This window comes from Gopherus evgoodei, chromosome 5 (assembly GCF_007399415.2).
Source record: "Gopherus evgoodei ecotype Sinaloan lineage chromosome 5, rGopEvg1_v1.p, whole genome shotgun sequence".
NCBI lineage: Eukaryota > Metazoa > Chordata > Testudines > Testudinidae > Gopherus > Gopherus evgoodei.
In genome coordinates this window covers 57,847,440-57,875,093 of record NC_044326.1, presented here as the reverse complement: position 1 = coordinate 57,875,093, position 27,654 = coordinate 57,847,440, and the positions used below count along the sequence as shown (strand labels likewise).

The window sequence follows — 27,654 nt, the reverse complement described above, 5'->3', positions numbered from 1 at the left end:
GGATTAACTCTGAGGCTCCTCTTCCATTAAGGGGACAGACTACCCTGTCACTGGGGCATAATTAATGTTTGAAACACTTTAGGATCCTCAGAATGAGGGTGGTGTGTAATTGTGATTTTGTTTTTGTAATGGTGATGATTAAAGTTAACAGTCGTGCTAAGTTCTATTTGAATAGACAAAGTAAGCAAACAAACAAACAGTTTCCTTTGGCAGGTCTGTGATTCATACCCTACTGAAGTGTACGTACCAAAATCTGCAACTGCACACATCATTGTGGGGAGCTCTAAATTCCGGAGCAGAAGACGTTTCCCAGCCCTTTCCTACTACTGTAAGGATAATAATGTAAGTGTGGATCTGAGTTTTGGGGTGAGAGGGTGTGAGACCACCTGGCCTGTAACACTGGTGCCTTAAATGCTCTGCTGCTGTAGCTCACAGCCTGGACATCAACAGTCATGCAATAAGCATGTAGTTCCCTGACCCTGCTGGTGGTAGCTATTCTGCAAATTATCTCTTCCTGCTGCAACCTCCAATACAAATGAATAGCCCATTGAATTTGGCCACACCTGGTCTGAGGTGTTGGACGCTTTCCATTTTCTGGACAAACCTGTTTATCAACTCCTCCTGACATGCCTGGTTTAAACGCCTTTTAGTCACAGACAGGGCTGGTTCCAGACACCAGCCTACCACGCATGTGCTTGGGGCGGCACCTTGGGGTGGCATTCAGGGTTTGTTTTTGGTTTTTTTTGGTTCGGCCGGGCGGCGCTGGGGGAAGGCGGGGACTTGGGCAGTGCGGTGCTCGGTGGGGGCGGGCTTCAGCAGCATGGTGCTCAGGGGGGTGGGGACTTGGGTGACCCGACACTTGGGGGCGGGGACTTGGGCTATGCGATGCTCAGGGGGCGAGGTGATGCGACGCTCAGGGGGCGGGGACTGGGGCACGCGACGCTCGGAGGGGCGGGCGGCGCTCTTTGTTTTTGCTTGTGGCGGCAAAAATGTTAGCGCCGGCCCTGGTCACAGACTTCAAAGCATAATATCAGTGAGCACCCATAATTTCACATACAGCATTGTTTCATATATTTTGCAATGGTATTATTGACCAGAATGTTATTAGTTTTCAAATGGTATTTCACAAGGCATATTTTGTACAAAAATCATTGCGGTAATATGTAGGGTGTGAATACAGGGGTGCTCACAGACAGAGCAACATTAAATTATTAATGTTCAGCTACATTTAATGAATAATATTGCTCTACTGTTCCTGTTATTTGTACATGTAATGGAGCTATTTTGTTCATTTCCTGGTGATCTATTTTGTAAATAATTTTGTGTAGTAAATCATTAATGCACATTAAACACATGGGGGGATGTTGTTTGTTTTAATGCAGGCCTCAATCTGCAGGAGCAGCCAGCCCTTGTCTGGTTTCAGTGCTCGGTGCCTTGAGGATGAACAGATGCTACAGGCCATCAGAAAGGCAAACCCAGGAAGCAATTTCATATATGTTGTTGACACTCGGCCTAAAGTAAGTATGTTACAATTCTGGCACATATTTAACAACACCAGGTATGTGTTGCAAAGTCAGAGAAAATACAGAATTCCAAATTATGGTGGCCACTAGGGGCTAGATTCTAATCTCAGTTGCTTCCAGGTAAATCCACAGTAACGCTGCTCTGTAAAGTTACTCTGGACTTACCTTTTGAGTCTGAACTCCAGGTTATAAACCTTTGAAAAATCACAGTTCACACATGCTCTGTAGAGAATTGCTAGAGCTTAACAGCTCAGATCCCCAAGATTCTATATTCACTGATCATCCTCTTTCCCCTCACAGCTCCTAGTGCTGACCAGACTCTGCATGTACCATCCCCACAGAGCGACTGAGCCTCCTCCATCCCCTCACAACTCCTACCTGTGACTGGACTGAGCAAATGCCATTCCAACAGAGGACTGCTCATGTGCCAGCCCAGAGCTAAGGGGCTTAGAAAGACTTTCTCAGTAGTGGCTGATCACAGATGCCCCAGGCCAAGGTGGGGCCAGGCACTGGTACTGAGAGCAGGGAGCCTGTCTCTCCTGGGCTTGCAATGGTGACACCCTGGCAGTGTGGAGAAGGAAAAGATCTCATTCAGATTCAGAGTGGACAAAAGCTGAGTCAAGGGCATTGCAGAGGAAGGCGGAGGGTATATGTTGGCACAAGAAGCCTGGGAGGCAGAGACTGGTACTGGCTGGGCAAGGAGACTGGGACCTGGGTGGGGTAGGGAGGCTAGGACTGAATAGGTAGGAAGGCTGGGAGGGAGGCGGGAGGCTGGGACTGGTTGAGCAAAGAAACCATTAGGAACCGGGGTAGGGAAATGGGGATTGGAAGCTGTTGGGTAAAATGGGGTTGGGATGAGTTTTCCAAGGTTGTTCGTTATTGCTGAGAGGCTGCTTTGTTTGTGTTAAGAAGAACACTCATGTCTAATTCAAAAGTAGAGAGAGATTTGAATTCAACAGACTATTTATATCCTCATAGCAAGGCATGCTGAGGACTGTCCGAAAAGAACACTGTCCAGATGAAACTTCTTTTACCTTGTTCACTGACACTAAAAGATGAGCAGATGGGCGTTTAGTACACTTGGTAGAAAATATTCTGCCTCCTTTTTTTTTAAATATATACATTGCATGTTAAAAGAGGTTTCTGTATTAGAGATCTGGGGTTAGATTCACAGGACACCCAACTGCCCCTTTAGGCTGCCAAGTCCAACATTTAGGTGCCATTCTGGGGCACAATGATTGGGGGGGACAGGGCGGTCCCAGTCTCTTTCATGTGAGGGGAGGAGAGAAGGCCTGGAGTGGGGTGAGGGCTCCATCTTCTCATGCTGCTGCCTCCTCTTTTGCTCCCGGGCCTGCTCCAGAAGGAGAGATTGTGACTTGGTTAGGACATGATGGTAGGTAACCTGGGAGGAAAAACCTGCTTCTCAGGAAAATCTAGTTGTGCCCCTGCACCACAGGCATTCACAAAATCTTTGCTCAGCTGCTGTCTAACCCAGCAGGTGCCTAAGTTTCCACTCCTGAAGTCTTACAGGTGTCTGAATTTCTGCCAGTGGGCATGGTCAAAGTCCCTAAATCCAGAAACTACCAACCTGCTCTGAGCCCAACTCATAAACCCTGGTGGGATTCATAAACTAGAGATTCTCCTGCCTGTGTCACCTGTGGGGCCCGAGTCAGTCGACATGCTCAAGGTACATGTAACCTGCATAAAAGGAAGAGGAGGAACCCACACCTTAACCCACTTGCTAGAATACCCAGTGGTTAGCACACTCATCCAGGATGTGGGTGATCTAGGTTCGAACCCCTAGCAGAGATTGGAATCCAGGTGTCCCACATTTTGGATGAGTGCTCTAACCACTGGGATACTAGATATAAGGAAGTGGCATCACCACTATCTTGCCATAGTTTTTCACAAGAAAGGGCTGGCTTAGGCACCCAGCTCTGGGAGAGGGTTCACAGCTGTGAATCCCAAGTGAGATAGGTGTCTCCCTCTGACTAGGGCCTAGGCATCTAACTTCCTTTGAGAGGCATGGCCACCACACTACAGGCCGTCTGACTAGAGACACATTCCTGTATGCAGTATGTTCTTATGAAATATCATACTATTATAAATTTTAGAAGGTACTACTGAATGTAGAAAATGAAGCGTGTGTGTGTGTATAGAGCTGCTCCCAGCTTAGAAATCTGGTACTCTGGTGGAATGAGGACTGCAAATTAGCAATCAAGGAAGGAAATAGGACATACAAGCAAGCAAAAAACTCAATGAATAGTAAAAAGTTAATGAATTATAAAAGATGTAAGGTGGTGTCACAAATGATTATCAAAAAGCCATAAAAGGAAAGTTGGAGAAATTTCTGTGGGAAATTGAACAAAGATTCAAAGCTTTCAGAAGTATATAAACAAATTCAAAGTGAATGGATTTCAGAGTAAAAGTGAATATCTATCAGGTCTTATTGTAAGCAATGAAACTGAAGTCTTCAACTTAGGAAAAGCAGACACTTTAGCAAAAGAATCCCAAAAGGCCAATAATTATATGAATCAAAACAAAGGTAGGCACTTTAGCAAAAGCTCATCTAGTCTCACTTCCTTTATATCACAGGCCACCAACACTCACACACTGAACCCAGCAACTGAAACTAGACCAACATACTTTTTAATATGGGATTATCAGATTAATTTTATCCCTTCACAACTCACTCATTCACTCACTTGTGTGAAAATTTTAGTCACTCACTTGAACACAAATGAATGATGGGGTTTCAGCAAGATCCCAATAGTCTATATACAATTGCAGCTTATGCAGAAACAAGGATCAGCCTCTCTGAACTACAGCTTGTATAGACCATTCTTTTAGTCCATAGGGTCTAGCTAAATCCTAGGTGTTTCATGCCATAAGGACGAGCCAGGAGGAGGGAATTTTTTGACTACAGTGGGCGGGCTGGGTTGGGACTAATGGGAAGAGCCACTTCAGATCCAACCTGTCACCACCCGACTGGGAACCCTGTCCCGCCTCCCTCAGCTACTAGTTTAGGCTAAGAACCAGCATGGCACCTGTGGTGCATGTCTAGAGGTCAGGCCAGAGAACAATGGGAGCTGTGGGAAGTGGTGGCCAGCATGTCCCTGCAGCCTGCGCCATTTCCTGCAGCTCCCATTGACCGGGAACGGCAAACCACCACCACTGGGAGCTGTGGGCGGCCATGCCTGCAGACCATCAATGTAAACAAACTGTTTTGCAGCCTGCCAGCAGATTACCCTGATGGGCTGTGTGTGGCCCGCAGGCTGCAGGTTGCCCACCACTGCTTTAAAGGTTGAGTACCCTTCTAAAAATGTGTAACTACTAGAGTACACAAGTAAAATGAGAATATTCAGTTACAAGCTTTGAATTTTTAAATAATAGTTTAATTAATCCCCTTTTCTTCACTACAGTAGGCTGAGAGTTGTCTTTTGAGCATTATCTGTTTCCTGCTCTCACGCAGTCTTTTTTATTTTATTTTTGCAGATCAATGCAATGGCAAACAGAGCAGCGGGGAAAGGATATGAGAATGAAGACAATTACTCCAACATCAAGTTTCAGTTCATTGGTATTGAGAACATCCATGTAATGAGGAGCAGTCTGCAAAAAATGCTAGAAGGTGAAACTTTTCTTGATATCAGTATACAGAGAGGTGGCCTAATTCTTCTGTCATGCAGGGGTAAATCCAAAGTTATTTTCTTTGAAGTCAATTGTATTTCACTTGTAAAACAGGTGAGAGAGAAGAATCAGGCCTATTGATATTGTACAGTGTATATCTCCCTATTTGCTAAAACATTTGTGCCACATATCATCCAAAGAAAAATGTTCTCTTGATTACAACAATGTCTTACTTTCAGTGATATTTCACCAATATTATTTTTCTTATGTGGTTTATAAGTTGGCTGTTTTAAAAAAAACAGTTTGAATTGAAACTCAGGACAATTTTTAGGCATTTCTTAAAAAAAATCACTGTGGCTTAGATATTAGTGGACAATTTATGTTCGGGTTTGAGCTTGTAAAGCACAGTGCTTTGATTTTTTTAAAAATTTCCTTGGCAAATGGCGAGTTCATACTTTTTATATTGTAAACTCTAACATAAACCCTTCTTATGTTCTGTACAGTGCAAGTCATGTGAAGCCTGATTGTACAACCCTTAGTCACACAGGTGCAACCCTTACACACACACACACACACACACACACACACACACGCGTACGTAATATCATGGAAACGACAGTAATTCTCATGTAAATCGTCACCAATGTCAATAAGGATTATCCTGCCCATTGTTGTTATTATTATTTAATATTTGTATTACATTAGTGCCCAGAGGCCTCAGTCATAAAAATGCCCCATTGTGCTAGGTGTTATACAAATATATAAAGATCCCATACCTTCCCCAGAGTTGGTGCTTAACTAATACATAATAGTCTGTTCCCCAAATCTAGTTCTGTGTATTTGAATTTCTTGACTATGTCTGATTTTGATTTGTGTTTTGGAAAAGATAAGCCAAATGTTTACGGGCATGTCTACACTGGCCAAGTTACAGCTCTGGGAGTTACAGCACCGCTCACAGAGCGCTGAAGGGAAGCCGCTGTTGTGTGTTCACTCTGTCAGCTGCCTGCGTAATAGTATGTTCACACTTGCGGCACTTGCAGCGGTATTCGGAGTGGTGCACTCTGGACAGCTATCCCACAGAGCACGTCTTCCTCTTCTGCTGCTAAGAGTTGTGGGAAGGTGGAGGGGGTAGCGGGGCAAACTGGGTTCTTTCCCAGTGCCCCGTAATGCATTGCTTCATATCGCAGCAATCCTTGTGCTTCCATCCACATTTGTCACCATCTTTCAACAGTTTGTGTATTGCACGCCTTGGGTTGCAGGAATGGATCTTGAACTGTTGACCAATGTGCTGCTTGCTCTGATCAACACATCACAAGTGGCAGTGGAGTTATTCCTTAACCTACAAAGACAAGAGGAGTGCGACATTGATTTCGCCACACGTAGTAGCTACAACACAAGATTGCTTGTGGCATTCATGGAGGCGCTGATCACAATGAAACACTGTTTTTGGGCTTGGGGAAACAAGCACTGTGTGGTGGGATCACATCGTCGTGCATGTCTGGGATAACGAGCAGTGGCTGCAGAACTTTTGGATGAGGAAAGCCACATTCATGGGACTATGTGATGAGCTCGCCCCAGCCCTGCGGTGCAAGGACACGAGAATGAGAGGTGCCCTGCTGTTGGAGAAGCACATGGCAAATGCACTGTGGAAGCTGGCTACTCCAGATTGCTACCAATCTGTCGCTAATCAGTTCAGTGTGGGAAAATCGACGGTTGGACTTGTGTTGATGGAAGTCTGCAGGGCCATTAATCGCATCCTGCTCTGAAAGACTGTGACTCTGGGCAACATGCATGACATTGTGGATGGCTTTGCTCAGATGGGCTTCTTTAACTCTGCAGGAGTGATAGATGGCAGGCATATTCCAATTCTGGCATCAGACCACCTAGTCACTGAGTACATTAATCGCAGGGGTATTTCTTAATGGTTCTTGTGGATCACTGTGAGTGTTTCACAGACATTAACGCAGGCTGGTTTGGAAAGGTGCATGATGCACCCATCTTTTGGAACACTGGCCTATTCAGGAAGCTGCAAGCAGGGACTCTCTTCCTGGACCAGAAGATCACTGTAGGGGAAGTTGAAATGCCCATTGTGATCCTGGGAGACTGCGCCTACTCCTTAATGCTGTGGCTTATGAAGCCATTCACAGGGCAACTTGACAGCATCAAGGAGCAGTTCAACAACAGGCTGAGCAAGTGCAGAATCACCATTGAGTGTGCTTTTGGCCGTTTAAAAGCCCGCTTGCAATGCCTCTATGGGAAGCAGGACCTGGCCTATGACAATATTCCTATGCTTATAGCCGCGTGCTGTACGCTCCATAATATTTGTGAAGGAAAAGGTGAAAGCTTCACTCAGGGCTGGATCACAGAGGCTCAGCACTTGGAGACTGAGTTTGAACAACCAGAGACCAGGGCTGTTAGAGGGCGCAGCACGGGGCCATAAGGATCGGGGTGCCTTGAGGCAGCAATTTGAAACCAAAAGCCACCAATATTTGTTGCTATGCTCGGGAGTACAGTGCTTTCAATGCTAGGAGGTGATTGGTGCAGACAATGCAATATGTAGGTTTAACATAATTGTATGTTGCTTTGCAGGGCTCTTTTTGCTTTCAATTAAAGAATAAAGATTGCTTTCAAACCAACACAATTCTTTTATTAAAAAACAATAACCGGAGAGAGTTAAACAAAAAAACAAACAAACCATCAGCAGTGAGGATGATGGGGGAAGGGAAGGTCCCAGGAGGAGGAGGGGTCCCAGGACTGCTAAAGATTTGTGTATGTCCAGGGATCATATCCAGCCTTCTCCTTTGGAGTAGAGTGCAGCGGGTGCAGTGCTTCAGCAGGGGCAAACTGCAGAGAGATGGGTTTGAATGTTGAGTGCAGTGGGAGTCCGCAGTGCTGGACTGACGGGGCAGGAGTGGAACGCCCGGGTACAGACTGGAGCCAGGAGGTTGATAAGAGTGTGTTGGCGGTGTCTGGGAAAGAGTTTTGTGACAGCAGCTGCAGGGGAGGGTGGGTGCGGAGCTGCTCGGTTTGAAGAGCTAGTATCACCTGGAGGGTGTCTGCTTGGCGCTCCATAACATTTAAGAGCCACTCTGGCATGCTGTGTTCTCCTTTCGGTCCCGCTTCCCGCTGTCCTGCCACTCCTTCAATTCCTGTTTCTCAGCGGCGGAGTGGACCATAACATCACACAGAAAGTCCTCCTTAGTTCTTCTTGGCCAGTTTCTAATTCTGTGCAGCTGTTTAGATGCCAATAACAAAGAGGGGGACTGGGCTCCCAAGGTCATCTCTGGGAAGTTTATAAATGCAACATTTTACAGAAGCAGTATTGTTTGCAACACAGACAACACTGATTCAGTGATTTAAAACACAGCCAGTACTCACACACCTGTCGCTAACTGGCTGACCCAGGCAAGCACACATGAGCCACGAGATCCCCAAATGGTGAGTAGCCACAGGGGCAGGTTAAATCTCTCTTCCCAGACCCTGCTGTACACTGGGCACGTGGCTCTTAGGGAGAGCCAGCACTTTAGTGGGGGCCTGATAATCATTCCTGTCCCCACACTTTCCACAGGATGTGATCATTATGGAAGATGTCTTGCTGCTGAGGGTGAGCAGGGAATCAGGGGAGGGTCTTCTGCAAGCTTGCAGCTTCTGCCCTGGCCCCTATGCGGCTCGCCTGTGTGCAGCAATGGTACACCCCCTCTACCCCCCCCGTGATGGCACAGTGCCGCTGGAAAGTTACCGTTAATACGGCAAGAAACAAAGCAGCTCCGCTGAGGAACCTGCGGGAGTGGATTGCCCAGTATCTCCATGAGTTTCCTGGAGATCTCTGAGAGTGATTCCTGTGAAGTGAGGGAGTCAATCAACAGCCTATTCCGCCACTCAGACTAGGCGTGTGGTGGGAGACAAGCCTGCTTTCTGCAACCCTTCTTCCCCCAACAACTCGCTTCAGCAGTTCCCAAAATCAAATCCACTTACCAGGGATCTCCTCTCCTGTTTGCGCTTTGCCAAGATCTGACAGCTGTGACTGGCTAGCCTCCTCCAGGGTAGAGAAAAGCTCCGGCTGCATGCATCTCTGGCCTCCGAGTCATTCTCTGTGTCCCCCTCCCCCTCCACATCCTCCTCCAAGATTTCCTCCTCCTGGCTTGGTCCACTTTCTACTGGCACGCGAACCACTGAAGTATCCACAGTGGAGGTGGGTTCGCCGCCGAATATCGCTTCCAACTCTTTGTAGAACTGGCAGCTCGTGGGCACAGCACCGGAGTGGCGATTTGCTTCCTGCACCTTGTGATAGGTGTTCCGCAGCTCCTTCACTTTGACCCTGCACTGCAATGTGTCCTAGTCATATCCCCTTTCAGGGTACGTCTACACTATGGGATTATTCTGATTTTACATAAACCAGTTTTGTAAAACAGATTGTGTAAAGTCGAGTGCACGCGGCCATACTAAGCACATTAATTCGGCAGTGTGCGTCCATGGTCTGAGGCTAGCATCGATTTCTGGAGCATTGCACTGTGGATAGCTATTCCGTAGCTATCCCAGAGTTCCCGCAGTCTCCTCCGCCCCTTGGAATTCTGGGTTGAGATCCCAGTGTCTGATGGGGCAAAAATCATTGTCGCGGGTGGTTCTGGGTAAATGTCGTCACTCATTCCTTCCTCCGGGAAGGCAATGGCAGACAATCATTTTGCACCCTTATTCCCTGGATTGCCCTGGCAGACGCCATACATGGCAACCATGGAGCTTGTTTTGCCTTTTGTCACTGTCACCGTATGTGTACTGGATGCCGCTGACAGAGGTGGTACTGCAGTGCTACACAGCAGCATTCATTTGCCTTTGCATGATAGCAGAGACGGTTAGCAGTTGTTCTGTACCGTCTGCTGTGCCATTGTAAATTGGCGATGACATGATGGTTATCTGTCGTTCTGTACTGTCTGCTGCTGTCATGGGTGCCCCTGGCTGAGGTCGGCCGGGGGTGCAGAGACAAAAATGGGAATGACTCCCCGGGTCATTGCCTCCTTTATGTTGTATCTAAAAATAGAGTCGGTCCTGCCTAGAATATGGGGCAAGTGTACTAGAGAACCAGTGTAGCAGAGAGCACAGCCGCTCCGTGTCAGATCCCGCAGAAATGATGAACTACATGCCATTCTAGGGGGTGCCCCTGCAACAACTGCACCCATTGCTTCCTTGCTCCCCCAACCCTCGTGGGCTACTGTTGCAGTGTCCCCCCATTTGTGTGATGAAGTAATAAAGAATGCAGGAATAAGAAACACTGACTTGTTAGTGAGATAAAATGAGGGGGAGGTAGCCTCCAGCTGCTATTAGTCCAGGCAGGACATTAAACGGTGGGGGGGAGAGGAGCCCAGCATCCCGCTACTATGATAGTCCAGGCAGTACAGAATCTTTTCTTTACACATGAAAGGGAGGGGGCTGATGGATCTCAGCCCCCAGTTGCTATGATGAAGACGGTTACCAGCCATTCTGTACCATCTACTGGGAATGACCAGGAATCATTCCTATTTTTACCCAGGCGCCCCCGGCCAGCCTCACCTGAGGCCAGCCAGGAGCACTCACGGGCTGATGATGACGACGGATAGCAGTCATATTGTACCATCTGCCACCGGGGAGGGGAGGGGAGCGGATCCTGCTCTTCACTGCCGCAGCATCGTGTCTACCAGCAGCATGCAGTAGACATAGGTTGACACTGAAAAAAAGTCAAGAAATGATTTTATTCCCTTTTCTTTCACGGGAGGGGAAGGGGTAAATTGACGAGCTCTACCCTGAACCACCCCGGACAATGTGTTTGACCCTACAGGCATTGGGAGCTCATCCAGGAATGCAAATGCTTTTCGGAGACTGCTGTGGACTGTGGGATAGCTGGAGTCCTCAGTCCCCCCTCCTTTCCTCTATGAGCGTCCATTTGATTCTTTGGCTTTCCGTTACGCTTGTCACGCAGCACTGTGCTGTGGACTCTGTATCATAGCCTGGAGATTTTTTTCAAATGCTTTGGCATTTCGTCTTCTGTAACAGAGCTCTAATAGAACAGATTTGTCTCCCTATACAGCGATCAGATCCAGTATCTCCCGTATGGTCCGCGCTTGAGCTCTTTTTGGATTTGGGACTGCATTGCCAGCCGTGCTGATCAGAGCTCCACGCTGGGCAAACAGGAAATGCAATTCAAAAGTTCGCGGGGCTTTTCCCGTCTACCTGGCCACTGCATCCGAGTTCAGATTGCTGTCCAGAGCGGTCACAATGGTGCACTGTGGGATACCGTCTGGAGGCCAATACCGTCGATTTACGGCCACACTAACCCTAATCCGATATGGTAATACCGATTTTAGCGCTACTCCTCTCGTTGGGGAGGAGTACAGAAACAGATTTAAAGAGCCCTTTATATCAATATAAAGGGCCTCGTTGTGTGGACAGGTACAGCGTTAAATTGGTTTAACGCTGCTAAAATCGGTCTAAACGCGTAGTGTAGACCAGGCCTCAGTCATGCATCGTGAAATCTGTCCATAGGTATCATAACCCCTGGCGCTGGAGCGCAGCTGGGACTGGACAGCCTCCTCTCCCTAAATGTTGATGAGGTTCAGCAGTCGGCATTGCTCCAAGTGGGGGATTTCCTAGTGTGCGGAGCAGGCATGGCCAGTTGGAAAGATGCACTGAGACCACTGCATGTGTCACCGGGCAAACAGGAAGGGGACTTTCAAAATTCCAAAGGAATTTACAGGGTGAGAATGACGGTTGGTCACCTGAGGGGAGGGCAGTAGAGTTCAAACCGATGACCAGAGAGGCAAGAACAGGCATTGTGGGACACCTCCTGGAGGTCGGTCACAGCATAGTAATTGACTACGGTGTCTACACTGGCACAGCACTGTAGCCCTGGTGCAGAAAGCTGTATGCCTCTCCTCGGGGTAGTTTTTTTACATCGCTGCAACCTCACAGTTTCTGCGCACTAAGTGGCTTGGCAGTGTGTACGCCAAGAATTACAGCGCAGAAAGCTGCTTTCTGCGCAGAAACTTGCCAGTGTAGACGGGGCCTAAGATGTTAAACTCTAGAATTAACCATTGCAGTAGCATGTGTGTTGGGTGAATTACGGACCACACTTGAATCTTCAGCTAATGAGTTAGCTAAAACCTCTAAAGTAGAGTGCATTGCCTTAATATCATCTTGAGGTGACAAAAGCATGAATCATGGTAGTGAGATCTGCATCTGAAAGAAAGTCAAAGCCTCCTGGCCAGATGTAAAGGTAAAACTTCCTGGGCTGTCCACTTGTAATGTGGAGTGCAGTCACAATTGCTCTCCTTTGTATGGTGCAGCATAGACCCCTGCTGCATACCAGTCTCAGTTTGTAGACTAATACAGAGTGGTGGTGGGGCCATGACACTCCCTGCCCCCAACCACCACATGCTGTTTGATTTAGCAGGGTGTCTCCTGGCACATATCTTCCCAATTATGCACCCATGTAAACTTGGGCCTAGGTGGGGTTGCTGGTTAATTCAATATCTGCAAGACAACTTATTTTCATACAATACATCAGCCTCGCTATGGGGTATTATTATTAAGTTCCTTGATCTAAGAGTCTTAGGGTGAGGGCACAGAGGATTTCCAGTTAATGGTAATGTATTGTTTGGCTAGGAGTAATGCCAAGTGAATAAACCTGTCCTTGTATTTGTTCAGCACAAGTCCATCAAAGATAATGTAGTAAAAAAACACCAAGCTGCATGGGATACTAATGTGCTTTGGCTCTAAAATGATGCAAAAGTTCATCAGATGGGACCATGCCCAAAACCCCTATCAAGCAACATCATTTATTTATTATGTATCTATGGTCTTAATATCTCACACAGTGTGGGAACTAAACCTCTCAGCATCTATTTTAAAGAAGACAGCCTGTTGAAGCAGTCTTTTTTCCTTACAATCTCCCATCTATAAACCTGGAAGGGCTGATAAAAATTAGAAGTTTGAGAGGCCCAGGCCATGATTACAGGTACCAAAATAGTTAAGCACATCACCATCATATTGAGTCTTTTACTGAGCCTCATGGCTTTCAGCTCAGGAGGACAGGTTAAGTATGTTTTAAGAGTCAGAAAATCAATTTTAAAACAGTTGAAAATGTTTTATAATGTACAAACGTGTACTCTGGAGCCTTTCTCTTCTCCCAGTTACAGTAGCATGCCATCATCTGCTTCTCTTGTTGACCTTTTTCAAAAGATCTTGCCTAAACTATTCACAAAAAGTAACTCTGATTCAAAAGGAGACAGATAATATTAATATACATTTAATACTAGTTTTAAACCTTTGTATCGATATGTATTTAGCTTAACCCAGTCCATTCTATGATGTAAGTTGGGATCAGCAACCTCTGGCATGTGGCTCGCCAGGGTAAGCACCCTGGCGGGCCAGGCCAGTTTGTTTACCTGCCGCATCAGGTTCGGCCGATCACAGCTCCCACTTAGGGTGACCAGATGTCCCGATTTTATAGGGACTGTCCCAATATTTGGGTCTTTTTCTTATATAGGCTCCTATTATCCCCACCCCTTGTTTTCACATTTGCTATCTGGTCACCCTACTCACACTGGCCGCGGGTTGCCGCTCCAGGCCTGTGGGGGCGGCAGGAGGCTGCGGCCAGCACATCCCTTGGTTTTTTTTTTACTTTCAATCAAATATTTAGATATTAACACACACAATGTCTGCTGAATGTGAGACATTGTGGAACATTTCAGGGAACATAGAAATCTTTTAAAAGAGTAAGCTATGGATGCTGATCGAAAGTGATTTCAGTTTACCATGTGCTGCTGCTGGTTTTAAGTGGGCAGTGTGGAGAAGAAGATATGGAGACACAGAGCACCTGTTCCTGATCTCCCACTGGCATAAAATAGGGGTACAGTAACTCCTCACTTAAAGTTGTCCCAGTTAACATTGTTTTGTTATTAGTTTGCTGATCTATTAGAGATCATACTTGTTTAAAGTTGTGCAGTGTTCTGTTACGTTTGGCTCACCCCACTCCGCCTACCCGGCATTCCAGCCAGGGAGTGGGCAAGCCCCTAACCCTGCTCCCTGGCAGGAGCACCAGGCGGGTGGAATGGGGCAAGCTTCACAATCATAAATGCTGAGTACAGTATTAAATTGTTTGTTAAAATTATTTAACACTTATACTGTATATGTATATAATGTGTTTTTGTCTGGTGAAAAAATTTTCTCTGGAACCCAACCCCCCCCATTTACATTAATTCTTATCGGGAAATTGGATTTGCTTAAAGTAGCATTTTTCAGGAGCATAATTACAACATTAAGTGAGGCGTTGCTGTATTGTAATTCCATTGACATCAGTGGAGTTAAGATGGAGCAAGAGGAGAATTGGTTCTTGAGTCTAGGACAGTGAAGGTTAAAGATGGCTTTTCTATGATGGATCTCAGATAATTCCCTGATAGAGCTGGCTGAATTCTTTTTGTCAGAACAGTTTTCCATTGGAAAATCCAGTTTCTTTGAGACTGAAATGTTTCACAGGTACATGTCAATTGTGAAGAAGAAATTTTCTATGGGAAAACATCAAAACATTCCATTTCAATTTTGTTTTGATAAAGGAGAAATATTTCTTTTTGGCTTTATCAATTGATGTAATTTCATTTTGACTTTATTGTATATTAATGCATGTATTTAATATTATATATAATTTATATTAAGATTTACTCCTCAAAATGAAATATTTGATATTATCAAAACAACTTTGTTGTGAATCGAAATTTTTCAGAATTTCCATTCCACGCGAAGTTTTGAAATTTTGTCTTTTTGTCCCGATTCAGAGTGAAAACAAATTTCAAAGTGTCGGAATTTCCCATGGGATGGAATTCCATTTTCCAACTAGCTCATTCTTTGCTAATTAGTGTGAGAGAATTTAACTGTAATACTAGGTTACACACTTAATGGCTAAGGGAAAATCCTACCCCTCTGTTCACCCATGGGAGAACTCAAACAGTGGATGAACTGCACATCCATTGCATGGGGGAGCCCGCTTGCAAAGAGGCTGAGTACTGCAGTGGCTCTATGTGCTGGAACATAGGGGTGATATATGTGCAGTAGAGAGAAATACCTGAAACTCTGGGACGATGATTACAACCACTATTCGTCTTCATTCTGTGGAGGAGCATATCTGTTGCACCATCCTACACCCTAATTACCCTTCCTCAGTTTAGCTCCATTTTGCTTTACCCTCCCCGCTCCCCCAACAGGATTTTAGCCCCAAGTTTAAGGACAATAAACTTCCACTGAATTGTTGTCCAAATGAATACAAAAGTAATATTTAATGTACTGAATTATATTAACAAAGGGCCAAATTCTGGCCAATGCTCCACATGCGCACCTCAGAAGATCCACAGCCGACATTGGGAATGCTGGGCAGAAGCTGGCTAACCATATCCTGCCTCCTCTGAAAAGCTGCAGGGAAATTGGCCATGCCAGACATATGAGGAGCAGAGGGTCAGGCAGTGTGGTCCACACCCACGAGTGTGTACACGTTTGAGGTCACTGTGACCAAGTAATAGCCCTTATGCGCAACCCTGTGCCAAATCATTCCTGTGCTAAGCAGAAAAGTATGCAGAAGGGAGCTGTGTGTAGGGCTGGTCTCAGCCAAGTAGAGTAACCAGATATCTTGATTTTATAGGGACAGTCCCGATATTCAAGGCTTTTTCTTTTACAGGTGCCTATTACCGCAAACCCCCTTCCCAATTTTTCACACTTACAGTCTGGTCACCCTACAGCCAAGATTCAGGGGCCCATTAATATTGATTTGGTAGCATATTTGTATTCCTCACTGGGTGAGTTTAGCTCCTGTTTCCAGGTGGCAACCAGAATTTGATCTGCTATGATTTTTACATTTAGATGATGCACAACGTGCTGTTTGTCTGTATTTGAACAACAAAAATAGTGAATAGGGACTTCTTTTCTATTAATATTAAGAGCATCAGTTGCTTAGATAAGAACGAAACCTGTGGTCTTTGGACTTCATTGGGAGTTTTGCTTGGGTAGGCACTGCAGGGTTTGGCCCACAGACTTTAACCCAGTGGTCTCCAACCTTTTTATGTCCAAAATCACCTTTTGAATTTAAGGGCAACCTAGAATCTACCCTGCCCTTTCCCTGAGGTCCCCAAAGCCCCACCCTGCTCACTCCATTCCCCTCCTCTGTCGCTTGCTCTCCCCCACCTCACTCACTTTCACTGGGCTGGGGTTGGGGTTTGGGAGGGGGTGCAGGCTGTGGGCTGGGGCTGAGGGGTTCGCAGTGTGGGAGGGGCTCTGGGCTGAGCCTGGGGCAGGGAGTTGGGGTACAGGAGGGGGTGAGAGGTGCTGGCTCTGGGAGGGAGATCAGGGCTGGGGCTTGGAGTGCAGGAGGGGGCTCAGGGTACAGAAGGGGGTATGGTGGCTCTGGACTGGGGCTTGCGGTGCGGCCTCCTACCAGGCATTTACCTCCGGCAGCTCCCGATTGGTGGTGCAGCATGGCTGCTGCTAATGCAGGCTTCCTGCCTACCCCTGTCCCACGCCGCTCCTAGAAGGGTCCAATGTGCCCCTGTGGCCCCTGGAAGGAGGTGGGGGGTAGGGGCTCTGTGCGCTACCTCTCTCTGCAAGCATCACCCTCACAGCTCCCATTGGCCACAGCTCCCTGTTCCTGGCCAATGGGAGCTACAGAGGTGATGCTTGCAGGCAGGAGCCACGCGCAGAGGGAAACCCCTACCCCCAGTGCTGCACTGGCTGCTTCTGGGAGCAGTGCGGGGCTGGGGGCAGGCAGGGAGCCTGCCTTAGTAACAGCCCTGCTGCGCCACCAGTTGATCATGATTGACCAGTTGGTGACGACTGCTTTAACCCTTCCCCCAACTGAGCAAAAGTCAACTTTAGGATTTGTGGGGCCTCAAGCTGCCGGAAATGGGAAAATTAATCCAGTAGTTGCCTCCCCATCTGGTGCTATTGCTGGTGGGCACTATAGATCTGTCAGTATGCTGTTCCTTCTCCCACTCCAGTCCGGTTACTGGGGAGAAAAATAAGGGCAGCCTATGAGATGCTGAGCTTCCATACAATTTACTGCCCCAAGTGGCTCCTTGATTTTCCTGTGCGTAAAGTCATCTCTGCCCCATACCCTCCTCCATGTGAAATAGCTGCAGAGCCTTTTATAATTCAAACATTTTCATTTCTTTTCTTTTGATACACAGATATTTTTGTGGCTTCATGTATGTTTTGCCTAGTAACTGAATTCAACATTAGTTGAATTTACTATTAAACTACAGATCAGTAGTCAGCATCACAGATCAGTAGCCAGCATCACTTAAACTATGTGGCATATGTCTCTGATTTAGGACAAAATGGCCTTTGCTCAGTAAAATGGTAAGTAAATATTGATTCTGATTTGGTAGCAGGAATGAGCAAAGTAGTATTTCAGCTTTACCCTGGGCTTTTGCAAACAGAGCCAGCAGCTTCAATTAAAATTCAACTACTAATTGCTTATGCTTCCATCTGCACAGGAGCATTAATCATTTGAAAGACTGTTTGCTTCAGTATTGTTACTCAGGGTTGTTGTTTTTTTTTAAGCATTTCAAAAATGACTTGTAAAATAAACTTCTGTGAGAACCTCTGTGTTCAAAGATTGAAATCCTTTATATAATACAGATTAGGTTACTGTGCCTTAGAATGAAAAAGGGTTAAAAAATATCAGAAATTGAGAGCTGGGGTGGACTAATTATGAATTTCACTTATAGAGTGAAATCCTGGCTACACTGAAGAAAATGGAAATTTCTTTCTTGGGATCAAATTTACTGATATGAAAAACTGGCGCAGCTGTACCCAAATCACCAGTGTTGCATGGTCTTATGTCTGTGATGGATATGGCACATGAAACTTTATAATGTCTGACACAGAATTTTATTGCCCTTTTAAAGAATGGTTTCTACTGGATTGAGACCACAAGTCAGATTTCAGATGAGAGTGAGGTGCTTTTTAATTTTTTTATTTTTTTTTTGGCCAGTGTTACTAATTTTGGAGTAGTTAAAAAGAGAAAGAGGAAGAATGAAGACAGACATTTAACAACAGTGGGATGAAACTGTATCATACAGACAAAAAAAATTCAGACATTGTACAGAGATGAAAATATGTTAATATTGTAGTAATTTATGTGTAGCATATACAATTTCAAGGGATGAATTTTCATGTAATATAGCATGTCCAATATTCACTCACAGATGGTTTAACAGGACATCTGAATTTCATGTTGGGTACGTAAATTCTCACTGTGTATATCTACGTATTGATTTAGCATTCACATTTGGGATCCTGTTAAATCTACCAACGTTGGAAAGATGAGCTGAGTAACTCTCCCCCCCAATATTTGCTCTCTGCTTTGAATGTTCTATGAATTGTGTGTGTTATTTCAAAATTAAAGGGAAATAATAGAGATTTTAAGCTCTTTGAGGCAGGGGTCATCTTTTTATTTTGTGTTTGTTCAGTGCTGGGCACCATGGGGTCCTGATCCACAGCTAGGGCTCGTAAGTGCTACAGTAATACAAATAAAAAACAAAACAGTATCGATTCTTTGTGAGAGGAAAAATTGTTCTTAATGGATTGGTGCAGTGGGCAATGTCTCTGGCAACAGTGGATGAAAAGGGGCCCCTGCTGTATCACAAGAGGTGCCTTGGAGCCTGCAAGCTGCCAAGAGAATGGATTTTATTCACTCTGTCCATTTGCAGGGTATCCAGATAAACATGAAATATGTTTGCTGTATACAGGGCTTCTGAATGTCAACCTTGGATGCTTAGCTCGGCACATATATGAATAATATGGCCATTTACCTGCCTAACAGCTGATTAGAGCAGATGATTTAGATTTCCTGATACATTTATTTTCAGTATTATTTAACTTCTTTAGGACCTTCTATCAGAGGAGCTCAAATTGTTTTCACAGTATTATTGAGTTGATCCTTAGAACCCTTCTTACAGATGGGGAAATTGAGGCACAGTGAGGTTAAGGCCAACAGCTTTAATGGCTGGCTTAATTTCTTTGTGCCCAAATTAATAGTCACTTCTGAAAATTTTATCCTGAAGGACTTGGCCAAGGTCACACATGAAATCTGTGGCAAAGCTGGGGGGAAAACCACAATCCTCTCGACTCCAACTTCTGATAATTAATCATGGGATCATCCTTCTCCACTGTCACGGATTTCATTACTACTGTTAAAATGGTTATGCTTATGGAAAACCTACATCACAGAAGAAATATTTATATAAATTCCAAAGTACTGCTCGGGAATCTTTTAAAAGAAGCATTTCTCTTATAAGTTTTGTAAAACCTACTTTTTTTTTTTAACAACTTTTTTTTTACACATAGGGCCAAATTTCACCCAGCGCTGTCCCTTCAACTTATGTTTTCATACATGCTGTACAGAACCTTAGATATACTTAGAAGTAATCTTTCCATTTCAGAATATGTCTGTTTTGTGTAGAGAATCTGCAAACGTATCGATACTTAGGTTGAACAGTAAGTCGGAACCTACGAGTTAAAATGTTATGTTGTGCATTAAAAACATGACTTACTTTACAGTTTGTGAGCTGAAATCCCCTTCTATGAGTGACTTCCTCTGGGGCCTGGAGAATTCTGGCTGGCTAAAACACATCAAAGCCATCATGGATGCGGGCATCTTCATTGCAAAGGTAAATTATGTAAAACTAAATCAAAATTGATTGACGTCATGCAGAAAACTGAGGGCCAGATTCACTGCTAGTGAAACTCCATTGACTTAAATGAAGTTACACTAGAAAATAATCTGGCCCCAAATGTGTAATGTTTCTGTGAGGGGAGAAGAGACAATTTTTAGTGTGGCAAAAGTTGTCATTTGGACACTTTGCTTGTAAATTAGTGTTCTATTCCCCTCTGTTCTTGTGCACTAAGTACCTGAATTGCAGTGCAGCCTCCACTAACCAATGCTGTATATCTTAATTTCCTGTCTTTTCCCTGCAGACAGTTACTAAACCTGTTTCTCCTTAAGTTTCCCTTGTTGAAGGTTAAGTGTTGCAGCACTACCTCTAGGTATGATTGTCCATGTGCACACATGACAATCTTAATTATACTCTGGTCCCACTTTATTGCCTTAACCAACTCCTGTGCATTACCAAGGCAAAGTATGAAGTGTTGTGACCATGTAAGTCCCAGGATACTAGAGATACAAGGCAGGTAAGGTAATATCTTTTATTGGACCAACTTCTGTTGGTGAGAGAGAGACAAGCTTTCAAGCTTACACAGAGCTCTTCTTCAGGTCTGGGAAACTTACTCAGAGTGCAGGTCTACAGTACAAACTTTCATTGGTGCAGCTGCATAGCGCTTCTGGTGAAGATGCTCTAAGCCAGGAGTCGGCAACCTTTGGCACATGGACCACCAGGGTAAGCCCCCTGGCAGGCTGGGTCGGTTTCTTTACCTGCCACATCCACAGGTTCGGCCGATCGCGGCTCCCACTGGCCGCAGTTCACCACTGCAGGCCAATGGGGGCTGCCGGAAGCGGCGGCCAGCACATTCCTTGGCCCGCACCGCTTCTCACAGCCCCTATTGGCCTGGAATAGCAAACTGCAGCCAGTGGGAGCTGAGATCAGCTGAACCTGCAGACGCGGCAGGTAAACAAACCGGCTCAGCCCACCAGGGGGCTTACCCTGGTGGGCCATGTGCCAAAGGTTGCCGACCCCTGCTCTAAGCTGACAGGAGAGAGCTCTCCTGTTGGCTTAATATCTCCACCTCTGCGAGAGGCAGTAGTTACGCCGGCAGGAGAGCTGTCTACACGAGGGTTAAAGTCGGTATAACTAATCACTCAGGGGTGTGGATTTTTCACATCCCTGACGACATAGTTATACTGAAGGAAGTGTGTAGTGTAGACCTGGCCAGAGTATCACAGCTAAATACAAGGTGGAACAGATGGTTTAGCATAAGCAATTAACACATATTTCAAGGGACCATTCAAGATAAGTGGCCAGTTAACACTCCTCCAGTCACAGGACAGAAAGCTTGTGAAAGTGGGGAAAGCAGCTCGGGGGGAGGGTAGTATTGTTAGTAGGTTAGAGCCTGTTATAATAAGCCATAAATCCAGTTTCTCTATTCAAACCATGATTTTTAGTGTCTAGCAAAGTTATGAATTTAAGCTCCCACTATTAATTTACTTAACTAATCAGTTTTCAAAAGGGTAGCTGTGTTAGTCTGTATCAGCAAAAACAATGAGGAGTCCTTGTGGCACCTTAGAGACTAACAAATTTATTTGGGCATAAGCTTTTGTGGGCTATAGCCCACTTCATCAGATGCCTGGAGTGAAAAATACAGTAGGTAGGTATAAATATATCGCACATGAAAAGATGGGAGTTGCCTTACCAAGTAGGAGGTCAGTGCTAACGAGGCCAATTGAGTCAGGGTGGATGTGGCCCATTTCCAACAGTTGACAAGAATGTGTGAGTATCAACAGAGGAAAAGTTAGTTTTTGTAGTGGCCCAGCCACCATCTTTTCATGTGCTTTATATTTATATCTGCCTACTGTATTTTTCACTCCATGCATCTGATGAAGTGGGCTGTAGCCCACGAAAGCTTATGCCCAAATAAATGTGTTAATCTCTAAGGTGCCACAAGGATTCCTCGTTTTAACTAAACAGTGTTAACTAAACAATCTGTTCCATTTTGTATTTATCTGTCACTCTCTTAAGTTTCCCAGTCCTGAAGAAAATCTCTGTGTAAGTTTGAAAGCTCATCTCTCTCGCCAGTAGAAGGTGGTCCAATAAAAAATATTACCTCACCCACCTTGTCTCTCTGTTACCAAAGTCTAATTCAAGAGAAGCCTCTTCTCTGCATACTTACCTATTTGTCCCAAGAAGCAGTTGTTTATAGTACTGAGAAATTGTTTTCCAATATTTTGCATTTACTATCACTGTTCTACTTTTGAGGCTGTTATTACTCTCCCAACTAGTGTATTTTATTGTAAAGACCTGGTGTTTCTGGCTAGTGCAGTTCTACTTCATGGTATTCTACTCAGAACTTTTATTTTGTTAGTCCATAGTATCTTATGTTTAGTGCTATTCTCCTGCCTGTCTTTTTAATAGTGAATAGAAATTATGCTATCCCTTTGATAATCACATACGCCTCATGTTTCTGAAATGTCAGCTACTTGTAGGTCTTCCCAATGTTAGACACTACAGCTCTCTCATTTTTTCTCTTACAGTGGTAATTAGTATATAAGTGTTTATGTGACTATTTTTTTTAAATGACATGCCCACTTTCATGTTTTTGCTGATACTCAGTAACTATCAGTTCTTTCTTGCCTTGCTTCTGCCTTTCCCATATGCAGCTGTAACTATCTATAGCAGAATTCATTAGGTGAAGTCTGGGCCCCACTGAAGTCAATTGGCGTTTTGCCATTGATTCCACTGCTGCCAGGATTTCACTCATTGATCTCAGCATTTGCCGTCTTTCCCCTAGTGGCGAGTTTAAGTAATGTCTGCAAATCATCTTTATTTTTGTTGCATATGTGCCCACCACCTTCCTGTTTCTCTTTGTTTTGGAATGCAGATCTACTTGTATAATTTTGGTTCCTGAGTAAAAATCTACTTGGAAGTTTTGCTCTATTTCTGGCTAGCCTCTAGTATCCAGATTTTTATCCTTGCCAATTGTTAAATATTGGCATTTTGCCCACAGGATTCCATTCTGGTGGAATTATCTCCCTCCTAAAATAAACATTGATGATTCATTATTAGTCATTGTTCCACTTTTATTTAAAGTTTTCAAGAGTTTATTTTTCTAGGTACTTTCTTTCTTAACTCATTTTATTTTTCTCCATTGAGATTTAAGTACAGCTTTCTTTAGAAATCATAAAGAAACAACAAAGGGCAAAAGCCTTATTTAAAATAAATCCTTTTAATCCATATTGAGTTCTAACTTCCCCAAAAGGATCTCCCAGGTTTACTGAACATAACCTCTTCCTTGCACACATCACTTATACTATGCATGAAACAGCTCTCTTCCTGATAATGTAAATGAAGATTACAGAATTATAGACTTCAAATCTTGCATATTGAATATGGACATGTATCATAAACGGAGGCTTCCTCTATGTGCTTTGTGGTCTGATACTCTTGTGTTCAGTAACGTCCTTGAACTGAGGAAGCTATTTTTCAGATGGAGATACTACTGCTATCAGTCTAGATACCTTAGGTACTTACATCTCCACTGTTACCATGGTATCTGAGCACCTCACATTCTTTAATGCAATTACTCTCACAATATACCTCTCAGGTAGGGAAGAGTTGCTATCCCCATTTTATAGATAGGGAAACTGAGGCACAGAGAAGCTCATTTGAAATCAGTAGGCGTTAGGCACCTAAAAAGCTTTTTTTGACCTGGGCCTTGACTGTCACAGGAAGTCTGTAGCCGAGCAAAGACCTGAACCCAGCCCTCCTACATGCTAGGCTAGCACCCTAAACCACTGGGCTCGCGTGCATCTCTACTGTTACCCATTGCCATAACCTTATTTACTACTTCTGTGAATCTTTCTGTCCTTTTAGGCTGTGGCAGAGGAAGGTGTGAGTGTTCTTGTTCATTGCTCAGATGGCTGGGACAGAACAGCTCAGGTTTGCTCTGTAGCAAGCCTTCTATTAGATCCATTTTACCGAACTATAAAGGGCTTTATGGTAAGCAAGCCTATTTTACCGAGGGTGTAAATGTTCTATGACATCATGTGCAAAGTATTAACACTAATGTTCTTTGTGTGTGTGTGTGTGTAGAGAAAATAACCTTTTCCTTAAAAATGTCTTTTTTTTCTTAAGTAGAAAGTTTTAAAAAAACCAAAGTGGTTCAAATTATCAATGCCAAATTATCCAAATTAACCCCAAACATTTGGTTCCATCAAGTACAGTCCGTCTTTGTGTTTTAAATCATGACAAAGAAACTGTCTTGTTGCCCAAGACGTTGTTGTGGGAGCATCAGTTTATACTTAGGATTAAAATTTTCAAAGATGAGCACTGAAGTTTTGCCTATCAAAATTGGGTGCAAATCAGGGGGTTCGGGTTGGGGAAACCATGTTTGAAATCTGTTCCTTTTCAACAAGAGGACCGATGTCCAAATTGGCAGAGTATGCATGAATGTTTACCAACCTTATGGTCATTCCTGCAAAGATAGGTTTGCAAGGCTTGTAGAGTTTAATAAAAAATGATAGGCGGTCATTTGGAATCAAGCTTTGTTGAAATACAGCAGTGCTAATTTCCATCATCTTTTTCTTCCTCTAAAAATTAATCTTGATTCCATTATATGACACTTATGTGCACTTTTCTCATTTTAGGTATTAATTGAAAAAGATTGGGTTTCCTTTGGGCACAAATTTAATCACAGGTAAGGGTACTCTCAGGTTTTTTTTCAATATACACTTTTTTCATAAGGGAAGGTCAGCTGTCTGCTGATGCCATTTTAATTTGATTTTCAAATGGCAGTGAGAAAGTAAACTAACATGATGCCCTCAAGTTATTCCTCATAACGTTTTTTCTTTATTTATTACAGAGTATTGGAAAATAAAATTGAAATGTTGTTTTCTTACCTTTCTTTCCCCATTGTTTACTATTGAGTATATTGGATGCTTGTCTTGTGCTTACTTTTACCATTGAAGCATTCATTTTGGAGAGAAACTTCTATTGTAGTCAATAGGAGTTCTGCCATTGACTTCAGTAGGAGACAGGATTTCGCTCATGCAGAATTAAGGCCCAGATCAGGAAAGCATCCCTACTCAGGACAGCACTTAACTTTAGACATATGCTTAAGTGCAGTTGACATCAAGGATCTGTGATCTGAGACCTACTCAGTCTATATTATTCTGTCAAATTAAAACAAAACATATTTCAAGTAAAGGGAATATAAAATATACTGATTTTACAAATTGTTTTATGCGTGCCTCCAAATATTATAAGAACGGCCACACTGGGTCAGACCAGTGGTCCATCTAGTGCAGTATCCTGTCTTCCGATGGTGGCCAGTGCCAGGTGCTTCAGAGGGAATGAACAAAACAGGTAATCATCAAGTGATCCATCTCCTGTTGTCCACTTCCAGCTGCTGGCAATCACATGCTAGAGATACCTAGAGCATGGGGTTGCATCAATGACCATCTTGGCTAATAGCCATTGGTGGACCTATCCTCCATGAACTTATCTAAGTCTTTTTTGAATCCTGTTACAGTTTTGGCCTTTACAATATTCCTCTGGCAATGAGTTCCACAGGTTGACTATGCATTGTGTGAAGTACTTTCTTTTGTTTGCTTTAAACCAGCAGCCTATTAATTTAATTGAGTGACCCCTGGTTCTTGTGTTATGTGAAGGTGCAAATAACACTTCCTTATTCACTTTCTTCACACCCTTCATAATATCAAATCCCCCCTTAGTCATCTCTTTTCGAAGATGAAAAGTCCCAGTTTTATTAATCTCTCCTCATAGGGAAGCTGTTCTATACCCCTAATCATTTTTGTTGTCCTCCTCTAATTCTTATCCATCCATCCATTCATCCCTTTACTAATGGTTCCTAACATTTTGTTAGCTTTTGTGACTGCTGCTGCACATTGAACAGATGTTTTCAGAGAACTGTCCACAATGACTCCAAGATCTCTTTCTAGAGTGGTAACAGCTAATTTAGATCTCATCATTTTGTATGTATAGTTGGGATTATGTTTTCCAATGTGTATTACTTTAACATTTATCAGTATTGAATTTCATCTGCCATTTTTTTGCCCGGTCACTCAGTTTTGTGGGATCCTTTTGTAACTTTTACTTAACCCCAAACAGACTGTTATCTTAAGTAATTTTGGATCACCTACAAATTTTGTCACCTCACTGTTTACCCTTTTTGCCAGATCATTTATTAAGATGTTGAACAGCACTGGTCCCAGTACAGACCCCTGGCAGACACCACTGTTTACCGCTTTCCATTGTGAAAACTGACCACTTATTCCTGCCCTTTGTTTCCTATCTTTTAACCAGTTACTGATCCCTGAGAGGACCTTCCTTCTTATCTCATGACTGCTTACTTTGTTTTAGATTTTTTGATGTAGGACCTTGTCAAAGGCTTTCTGAAAGTCCAAATACACTATATTTGCTGGATCACCATTGTTTACATGTTTCTTGATCCTGCCCAAAGAATTCTAATAGATTGGTGAGACGTGATTTCCCTTTACAAAAGCCATGTTGACTCTTTCCCAACAAATCGTGGTCATCTATGTGTGTGATAATTTTATTCTTTACTGTAGTTTCAACCAGTTTACCAGGTACTGAAGTTGGGTTTACCAGCCTGTAATTACCAGAATCACCTGTGAAGCCTTTGTTTAAAAACTGGCATCACATTAGCTGTCCTCCGGTCATCTGGTACAGAAGCTCATTTAAATGATAGGTTACATACCACACTTAGTAGTTTTGCAATTTCATATTTGAGTTCCTACAGAACTCTTGGGTAAATACCATCTGGTGCTGGTGACTTCTTACTGGTTAGTTTATAAATGTGTTCCAAAACCTCCTCTATTAACACCTCAATCTGGAAAAATTCCTCAGACTTCTCACCTAAAATGAATGGCCCAGGTGTGGGAATCTCCCTCCCATCATCTGCAGTAAAGACAGATGCAAAGAATTCATTTAACTTCTCTGCAATGGCTTTATCTTCCTGGAGTGCTCCTGTAACACTTTAATCATTCAGTGCCCCCACAGATTGTCCTATAGGCTTCCTGCTCCTTGTGTACTTAACATTTTTTTTTTTTTTTGCTGTTGGGTTTTGAGCCTTTTGCTAGTTTCTCTTCAAATTCTTTTTTGGCCCACCTAATTATACATTTTTACTTGACTTGCTAGAGTTTATGCTCCTTTCTGTTTTCCTCAGTAAGATTTAATTTCCAATTTTTAAAGGATGCTTTTTGGCCCCTAACAGCTTCTTTTATTTTGTTGTATAGCCACGGTGGCGCTTTTTTTGTCCTTTTACTATTTTTTTTTATTTGAGGTATCCATTTAATTTGAGCCTCTATTATGTTGTTTTTAAAAAGTTTCCATGCAGCTTGCAGGCATTTCACTTTTGGGACCATACCTTTTAATTTCTGTTTAACTAGCTTCCTCATTTGTGTGTAGTTCCCCTTTCTGAAATTAATGCTGCTTCTTTGATGTTTCATCCCATCTCTCCATCCCTCACAAGGATGTTCAATTTAGTTATATTATGATCATTATTACCAAGTGGTTCAGCTATATTCATCTCTTGGATCAGATCCTGTGTTCCACTTAAGATTAAATCAGATAACTACCTCTCCCCTTGTGCATTCCAGGACTAGCTGCTCCAAGAAGGAGTCATTTATGGTGTCTGCATCCCATCCTGAGGTGACACATATTCAGTCAGTATGAGGACAGTTGAAATCCCCCTTTATTATTGAGTTTTCTATTTTTATAGTCACTCTAATTTCCCAGAGCATTTCACAGTCACCACCACAATCCTGATCCGGTGGTTGGTC

At 43.8% G+C, this 27,654-nt stretch overlaps 1 protein-coding gene across 1 annotated transcript in view; it reads left to right on the top strand.

Moving 5' to 3' along the window:
* The window catches only part of MTMR7 (myotubularin related protein 7), an 80,546-nt gene that overhangs the window by 36,464 nt on the left and 16,428 nt on the right, over window positions 1–27,654 (top strand). The window contains 6 exon segments of the mRNA XM_030565107.1: window positions 214–342; window positions 1,383–1,517; window positions 5,019–5,151; window positions 19,722–19,831; window positions 23,705–23,830; window positions 24,478–24,527. Of these exon segments, the coding sequence (XP_030420967.1) occupies window positions 214–342; window positions 1,383–1,517; window positions 5,019–5,151; window positions 19,722–19,831; window positions 23,705–23,830; window positions 24,478–24,527 (683 nt within the window).